This window comes from Gastrolobium bilobum, unplaced genomic scaffold, assembly GCF_033153095.1.
Source record: "Gastrolobium bilobum isolate Gb01-03AN ecotype WA unplaced genomic scaffold, APGP_CSIRO_Gbil_v1 utg5155, whole genome shotgun sequence".
Lineage (NCBI taxonomy): Eukaryota > Viridiplantae > Streptophyta > Magnoliopsida > Fabales > Fabaceae > Gastrolobium > Gastrolobium bilobum.
This window is the reverse complement of record NW_026899054.1, coordinates 618069-640573: the sequence shown is the minus strand read 5'-3', so window position 1 is coordinate 640573 and position 22505 is coordinate 618069. Positions and strand designations below refer to the sequence as shown.

The 22505-nt window shown below is 32.4% G+C and overlaps 3 protein-coding genes across 5 annotated transcripts; 2 read left to right on the top strand and 1 right to left on the bottom strand.

The window, feature by feature from the left end:
* Positions 1-6891: 6891 nt before the first annotated feature.
* LOC133286646 (uncharacterized protein At2g34160-like) lies at positions 6892-9063 on the top strand. The gene is made up of 5 exons (XM_061484084.1): positions 6892-7069; positions 7207-7255; positions 8428-8490; positions 8601-8665; positions 8793-9063. Exons 1-5 carry the CDS (start codon positions 6953-6955, stop codon positions 8895-8897), a joined length of 399 nt encoding a protein of 132 aa, XP_061340068.1. The 5' UTR covers positions 6892-6952; the 3' UTR covers positions 8898-9063.
* Positions 9064-10323: 1260 nt separating this feature from the next.
* On the top strand, positions 10324-13567 carry LOC133286648 (O-fucosyltransferase 13). 3 transcript variants are annotated; one of them, XM_061484087.1, is made up of 6 exons: positions 10324-10578; positions 10717-10796; positions 11250-11320; positions 11429-11517; positions 11645-11866; positions 12523-13567. In XM_061484087.1, the coding sequence occupies exons 1-6, from the start codon at positions 10433-10435 to the stop codon at positions 13253-13255; spliced, it is 1341 nt and encodes a 446-aa protein (XP_061340071.1). In that variant the 5' UTR covers positions 10324-10432; the 3' UTR covers positions 13256-13567. The 3 variants fall into 3 exon arrangements, with proteins under 3 accessions (XP_061340071.1, XP_061340070.1, XP_061340072.1); XM_061484086.1 differs by having other exon boundaries at positions 10324-10560; positions 12523-13565; XM_061484088.1 differs by having other exon boundaries at positions 10503-10560; positions 11207-11320; positions 12523-13563.
* Positions 13568-14848: 1281 nt separating this feature from the next.
* On the bottom strand, positions 14849-20171 carry LOC133286616 (DEAD-box ATP-dependent RNA helicase 15-like). The gene is made up of 11 exons (XM_061484048.1): positions 19833-20171; positions 19339-19439; positions 18522-18694; positions 18142-18373; positions 17898-18016; positions 17536-17592; positions 17258-17442; positions 16041-16185; positions 15815-15898; positions 15629-15692; positions 14849-15390 (listed from the first exon to the last, which is right to left on the bottom strand). Exons 1-11 carry the CDS (start codon positions 19940-19942, stop codon positions 15380-15382), a joined length of 1281 nt encoding a protein of 426 aa, XP_061340032.1. The 5' UTR covers positions 19943-20171; the 3' UTR covers positions 14849-15379.
* Positions 20172-22505: the final 2334 nt, after the last annotated feature.

The window sequence follows — 22505 nt, the reverse complement described above, 5'->3', positions numbered from 1 at the left end:
AACTTTCGCTCCGTTTGCTAAGATGGTCAGCGTTCGTACCTTTCTTTCCGTTGCTGTTGCCAAAGGATGGCATATTTATCAACTAGATGTTCAAAATGCATTCCTCCATGGAGATCTCGAGGAGAAAGTGTATATGCGTTTTCCACCGGGTTTTTCTAAAGGATCTCCAAGAATGGCATGCAAGCTACAAAGGTCTCTCTACGGTCTCAAACAGTCCCCACGCAACTGGTTTGCTAAGCTTCGTGCTTCTCTTCTTAGTTTCAGTTTTCAGCAATCCAAGGCTGATTACACGTTGTTCACTTTTCGTCACAATAATGATTTCGTTGCAATCTTAATTTATGTTGACGATATAATTTTATCTGGTAATAATAGTTCTGTTTGTGATCAAGTTAAGCTGCATCTCAAACATGGTTCAAAATTAAAGATCTTGGCAAACTCAAATACTTCCTTGGTATCGAATTTGCTCACAGTTCATCCGGTTTGTTCCTTAGCCAACGTAAATTTGCGATGGATATTCTCAATGAATGCGGTTTACTTGGCTGCAAGCCCGCTGCTTTTCCTATGGATCAAAATCATCAATTGGCTCTGGCAAATGGTTCAACCTTTGAAGATCCTACACGCTATCGACGTATTATTGGTCGTCTCGTTTATCTCACTATTACTCGACCAGAACTAAGTTATGCAGTCCATACTCTTTCTCAGTTTCTTCAGCATCCCTTGCAAGAACATTATGATGCCGCTTTGCGTGTGTTGCGATATATAAAGGGGAATCCAGGCCAAGGTCTTCTTCTTCGCTCAAACTGTGATCTTCTTCTTCGAGCTTACTGTGATTCCGATTGGGCAAGTTGTCCTATTACGCGTCGTTCCATCACTGGCTACTTTGTTACACTTGGAGAATCACCTATATCATGGAAATCGAAGAAACAACATACCATTTCTCGTTCATCTGCAGAAGCTGAGTATCGTTCTATGGCTGCAACTACTACTGAACTTTTATGGCTCAAAGTTTTTCTAAAAGATATTGGTGTTGACCACTCAATGCATATGGCGTTATACTGTGATAGTAAGTCTGCACTTCATATTGTCTCCAATCTGGTTTTTCATGAGCGTACGAAACATATTGAACTCGATTGTCACTTTGTTCGCGAACTTGTCATGAAGAACACCATTTCAACCGAGCATATTTCAACCTCTTCTCAACCTGCTGATATAATGACAAAAGCTCTTGGCAGAAAACAATTTGAATTTTTATTGTCCAAGTTGGGCATCTCCTCCCTCCATGCTCCAACTTGAGGGGGAGTATTACGATAGGTTTCACTTGTTAGTTTGTTAATAGGTTTGTTCTATGTTTGTAATTTAGTTGCGGCCCTTCCTTTATCTTAGGAATAGATTCCTGCCTATCTGTATTATAGTTGGTTGCTGATATAGACGTATTTAAATGACCAATACATGAATAGAAAGCTAAGCTCTTCATTAACAACTTCTTTTACTATCCCTTTCTCTATCTTAAAATGACATAATTTTACATCTTTTAAAATGACATACACTTTTTTTTTTATTTTTATAATGAAAAATTAGCTGCAAAAGCCATTAGGACTAGCCTAGTGGTGAGAGAGGATAGATAGTAAATTGTAGGTGTTGTGTTCAAATCTCAATATATTAAAAAAAAAAATAGTTATACCAAAAAAGAAATTAACTGCAAATCATATTATATACACATAGCATGCGGGGTCGATAAGTACCGCATGCACAAGCAAATTGAAAGCAAAAATAAGTTCAAACCAGTACGATATACGCACTATTTTACAATCTGCATTATTTTATATGGATGTTAAGAAAGAGGTGCTCAAATGATCAAATCCCTTTTCAGTCACAGCTTTATTTATTTATTTTTATCACATATAGTATATTATTGAACTCTTTCGAGATAGTTCATAGTTTGTACTTATAAAGTAATTAACTTGGTTGTCATTTTCATTTTAAAAGCGTATGATCATGATAACATGAGAAAGTCATGTTGCTTAATGCAATATGATACGTACACATCAAAGACAACGATGTATACCACGCAGCCTGTTATTATTTATATATATATAAGATTTAATATTTCTCCTACTCATTAGTTGAGGGTGGAGGCTAAGTCAGATTTGAGAGAACAAATTTGAGAGAATTATTTGATTGTTTGAGCAAAAGCTTTATACTTTGCATTTGAGAGATCTCTAGAAAGAGTTTGAGTGAAACATCTCTAGGGTAGTTTGATTATCACCATTGTTGGAGAGGTTGAGTTAACCACCACATTGGTGTATTTGATTCGTTGTAACCATTATTTTCATAGTGAATTTCTGATCTGGACTAGGTCCCATGGGTTTTTTACTTCTTCATAGGAGAAGATTTTCCCACGTTAAATCTGGTTGTGTTCTTCTTCTCTCTCTTGTGTTTTCGTTTTGATTTTCCGCTGCGCTGCCTGACCTGGTGAAGTTCAGGCCGAGGTATTGCCGAGATCCGAGATCAGGATCTTGTTGATTGACTTCCGCACAAAGGCCCCTGAGCCGAGCTTGAGGGAACCGAGTTTTCCCAACATATATTATATTTAATATTCAATATTTTAACAAAAAAATGAAACTAAACTTATAATATTCATCAATTTTGCAAAGAAACATAAGATATTCCAAATATTTATATTAAACTCAATAAAATGGTAATCGAAATTCAACGAATTTAATAGTTAAAACTAAAAACTCAACGCAACACAACCTTTGAATCTTTTTCTGAATTTCTATAACACGTGTTAGAGTGTCAGACACGACTCGTCAGGATTTTTAAAGTGTCGGTGCTTCATATATTATACATAAGGGAAGCCCGTAAAGAACGAATTAATGATCATTTATTCGTGAATTTTTATATACGGATATTTTTTCTGCAGTTATTGCAGATAAGTTATCTGCAGTAAGCCCAATATGACATCATTTTGGGACGGAAATAATAGTGTATTTGTAATTTTAATTTATTTTAGAGTTATTATAGTCTTTATAATTATAATTTTTAATCTTTCAATTCCAAAACGACGTTATTTGGGGAGTAAATGCAGATATAACTTATCTGCAGTAACTGCAGAAATATTTTTCTGTTTTATATAATATTAAATAATTATTAATTTCACCTAATAACTAAAGTCATAAAGTGAGAAAGAATTTAATAATTTTGTATTAGACTTCCCCAATGATAGAATTAAGTTTTCTACAAAGTTTATTTTATTAAAAAAAATTAAAAGTTTCGAGTCTTTAAAATTTGATGGATCAGTATGCCTAATTTTATAAGTGTAGAAAAGAAATTTAGAACGTAATCTCATCTTAAAGACGGAAAGGACTGAAAGAGGAAACCCTGTGGCAGCGGTGGATTTGTGCTTTAGAATTAAAGATGATGATAAACTCTATACCGAAAACAATAAAAAGATGATGATAAACTCATGTTTTTTTTAATATAATATCTAATCTTTCTAAAAATCAATAAATAATTATTTTAATTGTATAGAATAATTTAGAAAATTTTCTTTATCTATACATATAATATATATATATATATATATATATATATATATATATATATATATATATATATAAATGTTTTTGTAGGATAAATTTTATCTTCTATACACATACAAAAGTGTGTTGGACTTATTTTTTTCTTTCTTTTCTTTTTACCCTTTAAATGGTCTCACATTGAGCCTACACACTTTTATGTGTGTTGGAGAACATTAACCCCATATATTGTCATATTATTGGAGAATTATTCTTCCTTTCTGTACTCAGTGGTGGAGCCATGATAAAAATTAATGCCAAAAAACTCAATTAGCAAAATTTAGTTAGTGTCAATATTTATCATTTTTAAAAACTTAACCAATACTAAAGTTATATATAATTTTTTTTAAAAATTTATAATATTTTAAAAATTAGCTGGTTTCAAAGCACCAACTAACCACCAAGTGGCTCTGCCATTGCCTGCACACAAATTTTTTTTAGATGGATTTCACATGATTTTGTTTCTACAATCTCTACCTCTTTTCTCTCTCCTCTTTTTTGAGTATTGGAAAAGTTAAGTTTTTCTGGAGAAACACTTAACCTATATATAGGATATTTTATTATATCATATTTTTAACAGTACATTGTTATATTGGTGTTAAAAAAAATTATTTGAAAGTATAGCAACCTTTAGGAATAAGATAACGTGACGCTATATTTTCTTGTGATATATATATATATATATATATATATATATATATATATATATATATATATATATATATATATATATATGGAAATATTTTTCTTATATTATAGGAAAATAGTTACTTCATGTTGTAGAAATAAAATTATAAGTGAAACCCACATATAAGAGGAGAAAGAAAAAAGAGTGATGAGATCCAATCTTTTTGTATGTGTAATTGTTTATCTCATATAAAATAAGATAAACATAACATACATATATATATATATATATATATATATATAGGGGCATGATATTCTTACACCGGTGTAAGAGTTAGAAGTCTTACACTCGATCTTGACCATTGATCCACTTGTATCCAATGGCTCACATTATTAAAAAATTAGAGCCCTTAGATATAAGTGGGATCAACGGACAAGATTGAGAGTGTAACTTACACTGGTGTAAAATGATCCTGACCCATATATATATATATATATATATATATATATATATTGGATACAACCATTGCATATATATGATACACGTAAAGTGGCAACTTGATGGACATCAAATCTCACATCGATGTTTTCCACTTGCAAACGAAGTTGAATAAAGTTTAAAGCTGTTGGTCATCAGCTACCACTATCATTCTGTCACAGACTCAGAAATTTTTAAATAATAGGAATAACAAATACGATATTTGAGAATTGGGAGAGACAGCATAGTGACTACTCGAGTGGAGCAAAAGTTAGTATTATTTTTTATTATTGAATTTGTATCTATTATTTATATGAAATAACTTAATACCACAAATTATCTAATAAAGCTTATGATGGAGCAAATTATAAATAACTTGAGAGCTAAATTAATAACCTATTACGTATAGTAATAGAAAAATCTAAAAAGCCAGTGGGGCATGTGTTTCTACTAGTGCCATATCGGACAATTTCAGAGATTTCTTATCAAAACAAGTAGCAAGATCAAAATTATGTGCTTGTCCAATTTCAGTTACGTTATGACATGAAGGTCTTAGTTAAGTAAGTCCAGAACTAGAAGTCACTGTCGCATACGTTATTTCACTTATTCATTTGTTTTGTTATATTGTATACTTTTTCTTTTTCTTTTTTTAAAAAGGTCATGGGTTTGCTTTGTTGTATTGCGTAAGAGATAAATTATTTTCTTTTTGTGACAAGAAATGTGACTTTGATGTAGAGAATATTTGCGAACCAGCTATGTCCGCAGATGCATTGAATTTTCAAGTAACAAGGAATGGGGTGGTGATATACACAGGTATTCATATTCATATAATTAATACTGTTAAGAACCTTGGGATACACCACCCCAAAAGCTAGCTCAAAGGGTGGGCGTGCCCAAGACCTTATAAACTCCATATTAGTTGCACATACAACCAATGTGAGACTATATATCTCAACACACCCCCTCACACGAGAGCCCATTGGGCTTGAAGAGTGGACAATGCAACAGGCCCAACATACATGTGCTAAGAAACGCCACGAGAGAAAGTAGGGGACGACGAGACTCTGATACCATATTAAGAACCTTGGGATAAATACTATCATCACTGTTTTTGTTTTTCTTGTTAATCCGTCATTATCACCAAATTTATGTGATGGAGTGTTGAAGTGACCATCAACAATTTCTTCGCAGATAATTATTTTCAAGTATTCGAACCTATGTGAGAGAAAATCTTTTATAAACAATTAATTGTTAGAATTATGAATGCAAATTCTGTCCCCTTTCTTATTTTCTTGCTCCCTCTCCCTCCTTAAAAAAATTCCTTTGAACATATCTCAAAATGTACCTTAATGGTAGACTTTTGTTAAACCGATTATTAAAGTATTTAAAAAAAATGTATACATATTTATTTTTGGGTTCGTTTTTTCTGCAGTTATTGCAGATAAGTCATCTGCAGTAAGTTCAATACGACGTCATTTTGGGACAAAAATCATGGTGTTTTGTAATTTTAATTTATTTCAAGATTATTATAGTCTTTATAATTATAATTTCTAATCTTTCAATCCCAAAACGACGTCGTTTTGGAAGTAAATGCAGATAACTTATCTGCATTAACTGCAAAAATATTTTTCTGTTTTTTTTTACTGCAAAACATTTTTGTAGTATTGAAATTTATAAAAAAAAAAATATTTATCATATAATAATAGTAATAATAATAATAATGTGTCAATTTTTGTTAATTTATTCTACAATAAACTAAACATATAGATTCCTATATAATGCATATTTTTATATGAAGACATGATAAAAGAAGAAGAAAGAAATAAATCATCAATATATTCTCCATATTAAGAAAGAGAAATATATTTCTCATGTTACACGAGATAATTTTATATCATGTACACATAAATTAAGGGTGGGACCTACGCATGAGAAAATTTGTCTCCAGTAATTTAAGAAATATATTAAGAAATCTTCACTTTTTTTTTTCAAATGATAATTTCGAAACTCCCATTATTTTCACTTGAGATATAGCTCTAAAACAAAAAACACACTCACGCATCTTGAAGTTATAAAATAATTTAGTTTTTAAAATTATTGCTAAAACGAAAAGGGCCCAATACGGTCCAGGAAAATCCATGGGCATGGCCCAATCCCTTTTGGCCTTTTTCATCAGAACGCAACAGAAGAAGAATTGGATTTGGGGAACATTTCATCGATTAGGGTTTCTATTTTGTGTAGTATCTGTTACCTTCAGAGTCACAAAGCAATGGAAGCAATCACGGAGGGAGTGAACAACATCAACATCTCCGATTCTTATAAGAAGAATCGCATTCAGGTTTCCAACACTAAAAAGCCCCTCTTCTTCTACGTTAATCTCGCCAAGGTAATCCTAAGAATGATTTTTCGTTTTCGATTTTAAATTTTGAAACTTTTGAACGTGTTCAGTTCTGGGTCATGTTTAATTGTTGCGGATATGAAGGGTTTTGTTAAATTTTTTAACCCTTATTTATTTCTTTGCAGAGGTATATGCAACAGCATAACGAGGTTGAGCTCTCAGCACTAGGAATGGGTATCAAATCTTTGAACTAAATCCCATTTTTTGCAATTTTTTTAATGTGGACTTTTCTTTTCAATTGGTTTGAGTCTTTTTGAGCTATCTATTATTACATTGATCACTTTTAAGAAGTATGACAAACTGAAAAATGGTTTACATAAAAACTTTAGCAGATTGTAGATGTTACTTTTGGGAGAACAATGTTGCATATCAGTCTACGTAACAATATTTTCTTATAGGCAGACTATGTAAATGTTTCAAGGGCATAGCAGGTAGAACAGGTAGTTCAAGTGTTGTTTAGGTTTCGTTGTCTACCTCTGTGACTATGTCTGAGTCTGACCTGAACACGGGCAGAGTAAAGCTAGGTGTACTCTTATTGTATTAGCCTATTAGGATCTACTATGCTTCCCAAGAAGAAACTTTGTTATTCTGCTACTGTTAAATGTATTAGAGAAATCGAGGTTTGAGGATAAATAATATAACTTATGCCTTGAAAAGGCAATTTTTGTGTTTGATTCTGTAAGAAAGACTTTAGAAAGAGACTTTTAAATAACTTGTTGGCTCATTGCCATTTTTGTTTGTATGGGAAGTGGGAACATATTGAGAACGGAGAAAATGAAAGGAATGAAATTCGACTCTGAATATGGACATTATTAATTTGTTGGATGCATTACCCGTTTCATTCCTCCTTAATTCTGTTCAAAGAAGGGTTTTGTGTAAGTAGTTGCGGCCTATTCCCTTTTATGCCCAGTTTCAAATTCACTAATAATGCTGGATGCAGATCTCCCCTCCATGCTTCCTTTCAAACACTCAAATAAGCTAAAGGTAGCATATGCTGACACATAGCATCTTTTTGCTAGTGATCACAACATAAACTTGGAAAATCTGCTCTAGAGATAAGATGAAATATGTTAACTATATGTTGAACCACACTTTATTTTGGACTTTACTTTAAGCCATGTCTTTGACTACTGACTGGCATGAAGTTCTACTACCTAGGGTCCTTCGAATTTAAAACCCTGTTTATAGTTTTAATCTTGGGTTCAAAACTAAAATGAGGAAGAAGAATCCGCCCGGACACTTCATGATTTTTATATTGAGTTATTCCTTTGTGGTTTTATTGCTAACATCTTTCATCGGTTATGTTTTTCCTATTTATGTTTTTTTATTTTATTTTATTGTCGCAGCTATTGCCACGGTGGTTACTGTTGCTGAAATTTTGAAAAATAATGGGCTTGCTGTTGAAAAGAGTAAGTTACTATTTTCTCTTTTTGAGGGAAATGTCTACCTTTCTTGTCTCTCTTCTGGTACTCAAATGATTGAAGAATCAGATTTGATTCATGATGGAATCTTTATGCAGAAATTATGACATCAACTGTCGACATAAAGGATGATTCTAGAGGCAGACCTGTCCAAAAGGCCAAGGTAAGGGTGGAAACACAACTCTTGAAAACTGTAGAATGTGTTATGTATTAATCGTTCCAAACCATGGCTTTGGGTTTTGCTTTATGACTTTGATTGTAAGTTCTAAATGTGATAAATCGCGTTTTAGATTGAAATATTACTTGGGAAGACTGCAAACTTTGATGAGTTGATGGCTGCTGCCGCCGCTGCTGAAGATGTTGAAAATGGAGATGTTGAAGAGCACACCGCATGAAGTTCATTAAAATTAATCCTGAATCGAGTGAAGATATGTACTATTTAATTGCAGTTTTGTTGTTAGGAGGTAGCGGAGAAGCATAGAATTCATTATAGACTGACTTGCAAAGTTGAACTACTTAATTCCTTCATTTCTTTTCCTTATAAAAAGAGGCTTTCCGTTTGTTCATTGTTGCATAGAAGAGGATGCATTGGCACATTTCATTCTGATATTTTGAACCAGTTTTGGGATGGCAAACAATATCAACGGTTTTATATATATTTACTGAACACCAACATTGCTAATTGGATAGGGGTGGGTGACTAAGTACAAAGCCTTCGCTTCTATAAAATTTCCTTTTAATAGCTCGATATGAATCTTGCCGGTAAGAATATATTTCCCTTCTCAGTGACATTTTAATGTAACATTACTACGAGAAATTAGAGCAAGTGCCTAGGACCCTTCACTCGTAATCACAATTGCTGCATTGACCGAGGGTGTGTGAATAGGGATAGCAAAAGGTTTTCGTTTTCTGTGATACGTCTAAAGACTTTTTAGATTTTTCCATTTGAAGAAATTGTTTTTGAACAAATCATATCAGACTCACTAAACTGGTTTTGTCTGATTTTTTAATTTATGACCTATGGCCACGTATTAATCAAATTCTATATTTTTTTAAAGATAATTTAATATTGTTTACAAATAAAAAATCAATGTAGTGTTGAATGTATTAATGAAATATTAATAATAAACATTCTCTGTAGTTAAGAAAAGAAAAACTTACATTTTTATAGTGCATATATTTTTCCTCCTATAAGGAGAATCATTATCGGTGAATTTTAAAAAAAATCATAACCATTAATAGAATTTAATCAATTTATGTAAATTTAATGGTTGAGATCTAATTTTTTTTTCTCGAGAGCATATAAAAACTTCTTAAAAAAAATAGTAATCATGCAATGCTGTCAGAACAAATCAATTATATTTATGACAAAATTTTGCTAGATTAAAGGGTGTTTATGTCAAAACTGATTGATTAATCATTGTTATAGGAAACCATTTATTCTCAAGCAATAATTATAACAGAAAGAGTTTATCAACAATTAAATTTTATTGAAATCGACTGAAAAAAAAAAATAGCACAAATTTTCTAGTCAGAAAAAGAGTTGCCCTTTATTTGAAAACAAAATAAATAAATAAATAGAAGATTCAAAATGTATATGCGACAGGTATACTTATCATCAAAAAAAATTAGCATATTTATAATTAATCTAATCACCGTTAATTTTTTTTAAATTTAACGATTATAATTTATTGAATTTATTAAAAATTAATAATTAATTAATAAAAATGACCCAATAATTTTAATAAATTATAACCATTTAAGTGACAAAAATTTTATGATTAAATTACTTGTAAAGATAATAAATTTTTTTTGGGGTAACTATAATAAATGTATGTGTCACATTTTCACTCTATTAGCATCCTCATCACAATCAGAGAGAGAGAGAGAGAGAGAGAGATCATCTTCTTCACCAGTTCTGTGAAATCAAATGGTCGTTTTCTCTGTGAAACCCTTATTCAGTATTCTTGTCGTCTCGCTTTTTATCCTTCTCCTTTTGGCTTTGCTATCGCCTCCTTCCTTTTTCACCCAAAATCGGATTTCTGCGGAACCCTCACTGTATGTTTACACGATTTCGTTTCCCTCTGTTTTTCTTTTCTTTTTGGATTGAATCTGCAAAAAAGTTTTGAACTTGGGAACTGGGCATGTTTCTTTAGCATCTTGGGTAGCAACAATTTTTGTATGGTTACTGATCTATGAATTGTTGGTGTGCAGAGGGGAGGTGGATATATGGAGTGTTCGGAGACTCGTGGAATGGAAACCTTGCAATTGGTGGCTACAAGGGCATCAAACATGTATGTTTTTTGCTTAATTAATGATATTTGTTCCCACTACCTCTCAGCTTTGGAGGTTAAATATTTGTTATTTTGAATGAACTTTGTGATTACTAGATTCATTCAGTGAAAATAAGTTCCAGCTTGATTTTTTCGTTCCTAAAATAGTGTTAGTCTCATAGGGATAGCAATAATTGTGCATGGTGATTAAACTTTTGGAAATTACTTGGAATAGCTATACTTGTATTTAAATAATTGGAATTAAGGACATAGGCTTGGCTTTTCATTGTTATTGGAACTTGGATGTGCTACTCAAGAATTGTGAATTTTGCTAATGTAATTTGCAATGGATATGGTTAAGTTGGTTGAGGGTGGGGGGTGCTGATTGGCTTTTTATTTTCTGAATCAACCTTGATTGGCTTTCATTGCAGACAATTGCTTTCGTTTTTGTTTTTTATTCTTGAAATGGTGCAGCTCTACCATTAGAAACCAATGGATATATCAGAGTGGATTGCTATGGGGGCCTCAATCAGATGCGAAGAGATGTGAGTGCTTGAGGAAAACTCTTGAATTTCAACTCCAGATCCTTAGAAAATGTTCGACACTCTTTAATTGCTTGCTTAAAATTGAAATAAAATCTACAATGGTTGCAGTTCTGTGATGGTGTGGGCATTGCTCGACTGTTAAATGCAACCCTTGTCCTGCCAAAGTTTGAAGTAGCTTCGTATTGGAATGAAACAAGGCAATTTCTCTTCTGTGGAATTGTTCTAATTTGCAATTTTTTATTGTAAATTATATTTATTTATATTACAATATTACACTTATCTTAATCCTGCTGAAAGGACCTCTGGATACTTTGTTCATTACAGCGGTTTTGCAGATGTATTTGATGTGGACTACTTCATTCAACATATGAATGGCTTTGTTAAAGTCGTCAAAAAGTTACCACCAGAGATTGCATCAAAAGAACCTGTTCAAGTGGACTGTAGCAAACGGAAAGGCCAATTTGATTACGTTGAAAGTGTTCTTCCAAATCTGTTGAAACACAGATATATTTCAATCACACCAGCAATGTCCCAAAGAAGGGACAGGTATGATTATGTATCTCCCTTATATCTTCTACTGCGTGATAACTCACTCATTTTTAGTTCTTGCCAGAAATCAGTTTCTTTAAAATATAAACACCATGGATATTGTTGATTCAAACAATTTCATGGGGAATGAGGTTTTGCTCCCATATATGCTTTTTTTTTTCTTTCCCCATATTTTGATTGGGGGATTTCACTTTATTTTGCCAATCCTTATAATGGATAAATTCTAAGCATTTTAGTCTAAGTAAAAGTTTATTCCCGATAGCTTTGTCATCATCCATTATCAAAATCGTCAACAATGTTTTTTAGTATCTATTGTGGCTATGAGCTTCTCCCAAAAGTATGGTCTGCTGCTTATATATGATATTTCCCTGTTTAATACTGGCAAGAATAATTCGATTGAGTCATAATATTTGATGTCTCATGTGACTAATGACAATGCAAGCAAGTTCAGTCCTCATGAAGCCTAATAGCTTAAAATAGAGAACAAAATAGAACGATTTTAATTAAACATCCAGAAAGAATAAATTGCTGAAGAAAGTGAGGGCTATCAAGACAATATTTGTTCACCCGATTCCCCGCCCAAATTGTTTTTTTTTCCCATTCACAGTTGTAACTGAGTTGGGTAGTTTTTCTATTTTCTTCTAACTTTGCAGATACCCTTTGTATGCAAAAGCTGCTCTCTGTCAAGCTTGTTACAAGGCATTACGTCTCACAAGATCCCTGGAAATGAAAGCCTCTAAACTTCTAGATGCAATACCTAAACCCTTTTTGTCTCTTCATCTTCGTTTTGAGCCTGACATGGTTGCATACAGCCAATGCGAGTACGCAGGCCTTTCTCCTGCTTCCATCAAAGCCATAGAAGCAGCACAGGTGGATAGAAAACCATGGACCGGAGAGTTAGCCCGCGTTTGGAGACAACGGGGGAAGTGTCCTCTTACACCTAATGAGACAGCTTTAATACTTGAAGCTCTATCCATCTCACCAACCACGAATATATACCTGGCTGCTGGAGATGGTCTGATGGAAATTGAAGGTTTAACAGCTACATACACTAACATAGTTACTAAGTCTAGCCTTCTCAGTGGTGAAGACTTCACAAGCATGCATGGAAATACAAAAGCTGCTTTGGATTATTATGTTTCAATCAATAGTGATTCTTATATAGCTACATATTTTGGGAACATGGATAAGATGGTTGCAGCAATGAGAGCTTTCAAGGGGTTGTACAAAACTCTATTTTTGAGCAGGAGAGGGTTTGCAGAATTAACCTCGCAGGGTCTTAGGGGAAAGGAATTGATGCAAGCCCTATGGAAGCTTCACAGAGATGATTTTTCCATGGGAAGAGGCTCTGCTCTGCCTGATTGTTTTTGCGAATTCAAGTTGTGATATTTCGGATTCATCACTTTTTACTTTTGGCATATTAATTTAACTAGTTCAATCAGTGATTCACTTTTTAGGAAGGCACTCCTTGACTTCTGTCAGTTTTTTTTTTGTTCTTTTGTATTGATTTTTTTATCAATCCTATCACTAATGAATGTTGGAATTTAGTGTAAGAACTTTAGTGATCATACAATTGGAGATACCCATCCTATTGTTGACCGAACTTCTGTCAATTTTACGTATTTTTCCTAATATCATCACACAATGTAATTAAACTCCGCCCGGTGATCGACCTGGACTATTGGATTATTGGTTCAACAAGTGAATCACTGATTGAACTAGTTAACCCGGTCAAATATATATAAATTTATATTTTATATTAAAAAGTCAACAAAAATACTCAAATACATGTAAAAGTTCATTTCAGTTCTAAATATTCTAAAATGAAAAACAATAAATTATAACATTATCCAACAAAGAAAGAAACGCATTATACTTGACTTGTCTTTGAACATTTAACATCTTATATAAGTGAAATCCAGATGAAAATTTAACGATTTATTATTATAATTTTATCTTATTTTTAAGTTTCTTAGATTAAAAAAATAAATTTTTTATTAAACACGTATGAGCAAGTTTTTGCCAAAACTTGCTGATTTTCACCGGTTCGCACTGGTAGTTTAAAATTTTATGGCATAGTTTAAATATTATTTCTAATTTAATGGTACGATGCATATATAAAAAGAATAACCTAGCCTGGATAATTAAAACAATAGAAAAATATTTCTACATTTAATACAGATAAGTTATCTGCATTTACTTTCAAAACGACGTCGTTTTGGTATTAAAACATTAAAAAATTATAATTATAAAGACTATAATAATCCTGAAACAAATTAAAATTACAAAAACACCATAATTTCTGCCCCAGAACGATGTCATATTGGACTAACTGCAGACAACTTATCTGACAGAAAAATCGAACCCTTAAAATAATTATATTTTGAATGATGATAAAAATGGGAGACAAAATCATCAAAATTGGAGATGCAATAGTAATGGACTAATGGTAATGATGACGGTTAAATAGATAGCATCAAGTTCGGCATTTGTCCCACCTTATCATTTCCAACCTATCCTACCATTCACCCAAAGCCTTGCACCGTCGATATAACTAGGTCAATAAAAAAATTTCAAATCATTGCACCAAAACAACTAAACACTCCAAGGGACAGACACTAGCAGTGACAAGGTCGTCAACTCCAAGAACAAACACAAAATACTCTTTTTTCGTTTAACACAATAATCTTGGCCCCGATGAAGGACGTATTAGTTTATTTTAAGACAAAATTTTAAAAGAAACTTATAGAAAAAAGAGGTGATTACCTATTTTTGTCAAAAAAAAAAAAAACTTTTTGAACACGTTAAGCAGCCTCAAAGAAGCAGTGATAACTACCAACGCCAAAAATCCAATAACACCCAACCTATCGAATTCCCTTTCGGTTAAAGCTATCGAAACCAATCACACCTACTATAGCGGATTTATATTAGTAGTTCCTTATATTTTATGTTCCTGCATCCGCCTTTTATTTAGATATAAGAATACAAAATAGTTAGCTAGCTTATAAATCTATTGTTAATCGTCGATTTGTTTAACATTTTCAGTAGTGGCACATTCAATAAAATAAACTTGACAAGAGGCAAATTGCACATTCAAAGAATTGCAGAGGAAAGATCGTAAATAATTAGGTATCAAAAAGACCTTACCCTCTGTATTTCTACTTTTGAAACCAATGACAGATATATTCTCCTGTCATTCAATACTTCAGTTATTGTCTCAACTTGCTCGGAGGCTACTCCTTCCCAGAGAATATGTGATTGGTTTCAAAAGTAGAAATGCAGTGGATACTGTCCTTTTGACGCCTAATTATTTACAATCTTTCCTCTGCACGCTAACTACTAATATAAATCAGTTCTCGTGAGTCTCGCCGGCAAACATTCAGATTGGTCAATCTTCCTTAGAATAATATTTTTTGTTAAATAATTATCTGTCAAAACACTCGAATTGATGAGATGCCAGCTAATCCATCCCCATAGGTGATTCCGCCTCTTAATTGTCCCAAAACTTCATCAGTTTGGCACTGCAGAAAATAAAAAGATGTTACATTTATGATCAAGATAAAACCAATAATTAGAAACAACAAAGCATCTCAATTAAGACGTATTAATAAACTAAACCTTTTCTGCATCAGTTAATGTCTCAAAAAGTGTTTGAAAGTATTACATGCAAACATCATACTTTCAGTTCAGATAAACTTTGTGCATCTACTCGAATGATTTAAGTCCTAAACTAGTAAGCAGAGAGGAAAATCATCTTACTATATGTGGAAGTGTCAATTTGTTCAGGAAGCTCCTTTATATCAACCTCAAACCTAGATTGCACCTGAAATCAGAGTTCAGATATTTGTTAAAATTGAATTGAAAAAAGGTCGTTTTTATTACTCCTTCCTTTTCATTGACAGTAAAAAATAAAAGTTCCTAAATATCCATGTAAGTGAACCTAACCTGATTTAGAATTTCAGAGTCAGCAGTGGAAGACACAAAAGTAATCGCAAGCCCCTTGGTGCCAAATCTACCAGCTCTTCCCACCTACCAATTCAAATGTAAATGAAACCTTTAAAGATGGTGGGAACAGAGGTCAGTTACAAGCATGTAAGCATACCATAACCACATGCCAGAAACCATATTTAAAATAAATAATAAAACTAATGATATTGGATCAAGCACTCACCCTGTGCAGGTAAGTATCAGCGGAATCAGGCATGTCATAGTTGACAACTATATTAACACGTTCTATGTCAATCCCTCTTCCTACTAAATCTGTTGCCACGAGAATCCTTTGCTTCCCCTCTTTGAAGCCCTTGTATCTTTTCAATCTGAAACAGGCAAATGGCATCTTGTCAGGAAAAATAATAATTTGACTACAATTACAAGATAAAAAGTCCAAGTCCCTGCAAAAATCATTAAAATATGTCTGAATGAACTGTGGACCATTCCTGGGTTGTGAATAATAATAATAATAATTAGATCAGACCAGCCAAAAGTAATCAGGTGACCTGATTTCAGCCCAGAAGTAATGCCAAATTTGCCCAACACTACTTTGGATTGCCACTTATTAAAATATCAGCCAGACAGATTTTTTTTACTGAGCCAATGACATGCACATTTTGACAGTTCTTTACAGGTAAAATATCACAAAGGATCTAGAAGTTCAGGCAGCTGGAAGATAGTTTAAAATTTTGAAAGACTGACCAATAACAGAGATCTTATTGCCGATTAAGAGAGAATTTTTTTTACCTGAGTTGTCATTATTCAATGGGAGGAAGAGGGAAGGAGACAGAAGATTTCAGTCTGGAGTCTTAGGATAATTTCGTGTTAAAAATCACAGAAATGACACCATAGATTGGATTGGCTTTCAAAAGAATCTAATAGATGATTTCGTATCATAGGATCCAAGAATACTGAATATTTTGGTTGTAACCCCATATTACTCATGCAAAAAAGAAATGATAAGCAATCCCCTCCCCTTGAACAGAGAGACATAATTATATTTATATATATATATATATATATATATATATATATAAAAGCGCGCGCACACAACCACTAGAAGAAGAATGTAACAAAATGTCTTTATAAAATTCCCAAAAACCGGAAAAATGATTGTTAACAACAGAATCACACTTTAACATATATAAGCACACACACACACACAACCACTAGAAGAAATATGTAACAAAATGTCTTTACAAAATTCACAAAAATTTGAAAAATGATGGTTAACAACAGAATCACACTTTAATAGAATGTTGAACATACAGAAACATCGTAGAAGGCTCAGCAAAAGTTTAGATAGACAAGGCTAGCAAGTCCAAATTCAGCTTAAAGCATTAAGAATACATGAAGACTGATGTACATGCCATCAATTTCAAAAGAACTAACAAATACCTTTCTTCCTGATACATTCCAGAATGTATGCAGATTGATGGGAAGTTACACTCCACAAGCAACTTGTTCAACTCCGCTGCTCTGCTGACACTCTTGACAAAAATAACCACTTGGTTGAAGTCCAGTGCATCAAGAAGATCATTCAATTTCCGGTTCTTCTCTGTTTCTTGCAATTTGATGTAGTGCTGAAAAAGGTGAAAGATGAGTAGAAATAAGCTAGTAGACCAAACTTTTTCAAAAAAATCAATGCAAGAGTGGAAAATGTCAACAAAACACACCTGCACAAGACCATGAAGAGTCAATTTGGCCTCATCATCTACATAAATTTCCATGGGCTGAAAGGAAAAGATTAAGATGATAAGGATAACCTTCATTAAAGAATCAAATATATAAATTTCAGTTATTTTGATTTATAAAACAGAACATTTGCAATAACATTTTAAAATGGGCCAAAAATTCAAAATTTATAAAACATATAACCACACAAAACCAACAAAAATGTTATAAAAAATAATAGCCATTTGATGACATTCAATAAAAAAGGGCAACAATAACAGCAACATGAACAATAAGATAAGAGGAACGATAAAAACCATCCTCCCATATGCAATCAAAAATCACCACATAAATATAATATTACATCTTGCATGAATTTCTTGCAAACAGGTCGGATTTCTTTATTGAGTGTAGCAGAAAACATCATCACTTGCTTATCATGGGGAGTCAATTTGAAAATCTCTTGCACATCTCTTCTCATGTCTGCAGAAGGTCAAACACCAGATACGTTACGAAATAAGAAAAGCAGAATAAAATATCACATAGATTGTAAATTCAAAGCCACACACACATAAAGAAAAATTTACAGAGAGGAGGAAGAGAGAGACCAAGTGATTCGAGCATCTTGTCGCACTCATCAAGTATAAAATGCCTCACATTCTTTAAACCAAGGTCCTTCTCTCTGGCAAGAGCAAGAATCCTCCCAGGTGTTCCAACAACAATATGGGGACATTCATTCTTGAGCAATTCTTTGTGAACCTTGGCATTGACACCACCATAGAAAACAGCAACTTTTATATCAGGAAGATATGTGCTGAACCTCTCAAATTCGTGGCAAATCTGGACAAGTTCAGAAAAGAAATGGAGCTTTTGATAAGTAAACACATGCATACTTATAAGTTAGTGGAATCAAGATCAAAAGATTAGCAAACATATTGCACTAGCATAACAGTTCAGATATATAACATCCATATTAATGCAGACATACTTGATAAGCTAGTTCTCTTGTGTGACAAAGAACAAGAGCCGCAACTTGACCAGGAACAGGATCAATTTGCTGGAGTGTTGAAAGAACAAAAACAGCAGTCTTTCCCATCCCAGATTTTGCTTGGCAAATGACATCCATTCCTAAAATTGCTTGAGGGATGCACTCATGTTGCACTAATGAAGAAGCAAACAAAATTGTAGTGGACGAATCCTCAATAAGTATATATGATCTGCCAGATCCTTTTAATGGAAAGGTTTACCAACCAATTTTCGTGACATATTCATAATATGATAGTAGTGATTACCTGATAAATTCAGAAAAAATAAATTGCAATTTGAGAATACAGAAGAATCATAATAAAGAAAGGAAACTGAGATACATGAGAACATAGGAGATAAACAAGCAAGAAAGCATGCATATGTTCATTGATAAAGTTTATCTTCAGGGTAATAATTCTATAGTAGAGGGATGTGATAAATCATAACATGACTAAATCATCAGATGATCAATAAGTCAACCCTCCCCCTCAAAAATAACACTCGTAATAAAGATAGCCTTAAGAAAACAATGAAAAATTAGTCCAACAAACTTAGTGTAGTGTAAAATATATTGGGAAAGGTAATGGAAATGACAAAATATAAGGATCATAAATAGCATGGGCAATGGCATGATCTGAGAACAAAGAAAAGAAGGCAATCTAGTATACTAGAAAGAAAAAGACAAATTAGTCAAAGCCCAAGACATGACAAGTTTATAGAATTCAATTGATGCTCAGCTTATATTGAGCCAAGCAATGACATCGTATGCTAAAACTTGCCTTCTGAAGGATGCTCAAATCCCGAATCAACAATGGCTCGAAGAAGCTCCGGTTTCAACAGGAAGTCTCGAAATCCTGAACTATGGATGCCAACATAACCCCTGCAACACAAAAGAAAACATACACACAAAATAAGGAGGGGTAAAAGCTTGGCTTGAGAACCTAATCAAACAAAAAATTTAATCGTGAAGAGAATGTCAGAGAGATCATAAGAACCTTACGGCCAAACACTAATAAATATATAGCATAAACAGCACACAAGATCCTTTCCAACACTCGGAAAAGAAAACATATTCTCAGAATACAGCATGACAATTAAAAACAGCTCTTATAACTAGCACGCCTATGAAACACTGATACTTGTATCAGTATATAGATACAGTATCCTCCTATCTTCAATATTTCTAATTATATACAGGGTCATATCATATCATAAATTACATTTTAGAAAGAAAAAAGAAAGTGGATAAAGATAAAAGAGAAAAGAAACTAACTTCTTGGCGATTTCAACAGCGGGTTTGGAAGGGTCGGTAGACTTTTCATCTTCTTCTTCGTAGTCGATGAGCTCTTCCTCGTAAGCCTCGGTGTCCTTTAACTCACCCATGCTATTTCTATTCCTAATAGACGAGGTTAGGGTTAGGGTTTTTTTTTCCAGTTTCAGTTGGTGAGATTTAGAAAGAGTGAATTGAATTGAATTGGTTGAACAGAATAGAACAGGAGAGAGAGGGAGAGAGAGAGAGAGAGAGAGAGAGAGAGAGTTGATAGTATTAACAGCTGACCTTTGAACACGCGAAGACCTTCAAGAATAAACCCTAGATCTGGTTCTGGGTTTTATCAACACAAACAGCGAGAAATGGCTCAGAGTGAGCGAGAAGATATAGCGTGCGCAACTAATGAATGGACGAAAATGCCCTTTCATTTTCAACCCTGGAACAGTATGCTCAACATTGTTAATTTGTAATGTTTAAAAAAATTAAATTAAGTCCCATAAAAATTAAAATTATATATATAACAAAATACTAAATTGGGAGTCTATCATGCTTTTGGAATGCTCCATGCTTTAGGATGTTGCGAAAATTTTAGATATAGATCAACACATAAAAATTAATGATAAGTTTATTACTTTGGTAACTTCCCTTAACTTTGGACAAGGTTATGTTAGACTTTTTCAATTTTCAAATTAATAAAGTCAATTTTCCACATTAATCGTACAGGACATATATCAAAGTTAGTTATTTAGTTACTTATTTAGGAGATTTTTTTTTAGCTTCTCTTCTAAGCAGAAGTTAAGCAAATAAATTTTTATAAAAACTTTTATAATAAAAAAGTTTTTTTGATAATAAAAAAAAAGTCGAAAGTAAAAAACTTTTACGAGGAGTTTTTTTAAGTTATATCAACTTATTTTTTATTTTAGTTTTTAAATAATTTTTAAGTTAAAATTTTTATATAATTATCAAACTACTTTTAATTTTATTATAAAGTTTTTTTTAGATTTATCTTAAAAGTAAATTTTATCTTAAAAAAGAGATGTGACAAACAAGCTCTTAAGTTAGTATGCACATTAAACCTTAAACATTAAACACAGGAGATTTTAAGTAGGGTGGTAAACGAATCAGGGTCTTTGGCGCGACTCTTGAAGGCCTGAACTTATATGTTTAAAATTGGTTATTAGAATCAGGTTTGAACTTGTATAAAAGCTCATTTAATAAAAAGGACTCAGTTTCCAATTTAAAAGTTCAGTTTTAAAGCCTCTAAGATTGGCCTAGTATACTAACTTTCATTTATATTTTATATTTTTTATACTACTTATAATAGACTCATCTCTCTCCTCAACTCATTTTATTGGTTTAACAGACTTTTTGAATGATTTTGTTCTATGTTATGTTGTTTGGATATACATTTAATTTATGAATCTTTATGAAATTATTAGTGATGTTGATTGTATATTCTGTTTAGATAAATTTTTGTTGTCTTATTTTTTTTAATAGACTAAATCTGACTTTTATTTTTTGTAATTAAATCATGTCACAAGTCGGTAGTTATATTTATAATAGGTAACAGACTAAGTTAGACTAATACATTTAAATACGGACTTAACCTTTTAATATCAAAGTTTTTAACCTTTTAATATCAAAGTTTGTTCCGGGTCGGCCATTAACACCTCTAATTCGAACTCCTATATTCCCGTTCATTTGTAACGCGAGATTTAAAGAATCTCGTATGTTTGTCATGCGGGACTTTTAATGGCACATAGTTGATGTACAAAACTTATTCCATATTATCAACGTGTGGGATTGATCACGTTAAGCAGGATAATTATTTTAAAAATGAAATAAATAAAAATATCTTTTATTACAACCTAACAGATTAAAAAAAAAATCACTTTATGTCCCTTTCCAGCAACTAGCAAGAGGTTTGGAATTTCAACGCACTAATTTTCCATGTATTAGTGGAGAGAATCCCAAATTTGGGAAGGTTAACTTTGCTCATAGCCAGCAAGTAAATGATAATGTCCCACTACCTCTTTCTTCTAATCAAATTAGGGAAAAACAAACGTTATGTTACGTGAAATATTTGTTTCCTCCAGCTCTCAGATCGTTTTCTGTGCAAGTTTTTTTTTTATTTTTTTTTTCTAATATTTGGTGGGTCCTACAAAAACATGTCTATGTAATGTGATGTATCCATTTTCATGTTATATAACAAAACCCATCAAATTATACAATCATCTTAAGAAGTCAAGAAATGGAACAAGCTGCACAATAATGTTTCTGCAGAATGAGTCTGTAATTTTTTAAACATTGAAGCCATTAATCGAAATACTTCTTACAATGTGACATGTTCAATGTACAAAATAACCCCAATTAGAGAGCAAATTAATTGTTTTTATTTTTTTTTTTAAACATGAAACGGTATAGTTTCGAGAGCCACTGAAGATAACCTTACTTACAGTAATGTTATTCCTTTTTTTTTAACTTGTCAATAATTATATTTAATAAAATATGAGATCATTTTTTCTGAGATGAATACAGATAAATTATCTTCTGCATTGAATTCAAAACGACGTCATTTTAAGACGGAAATCAAGGTATTTTTATAATTATAATTTATTCTAAGGTTATAACATTCTTTATCATTATAATTTTTTAATCTTTCAATCCAAAACGACG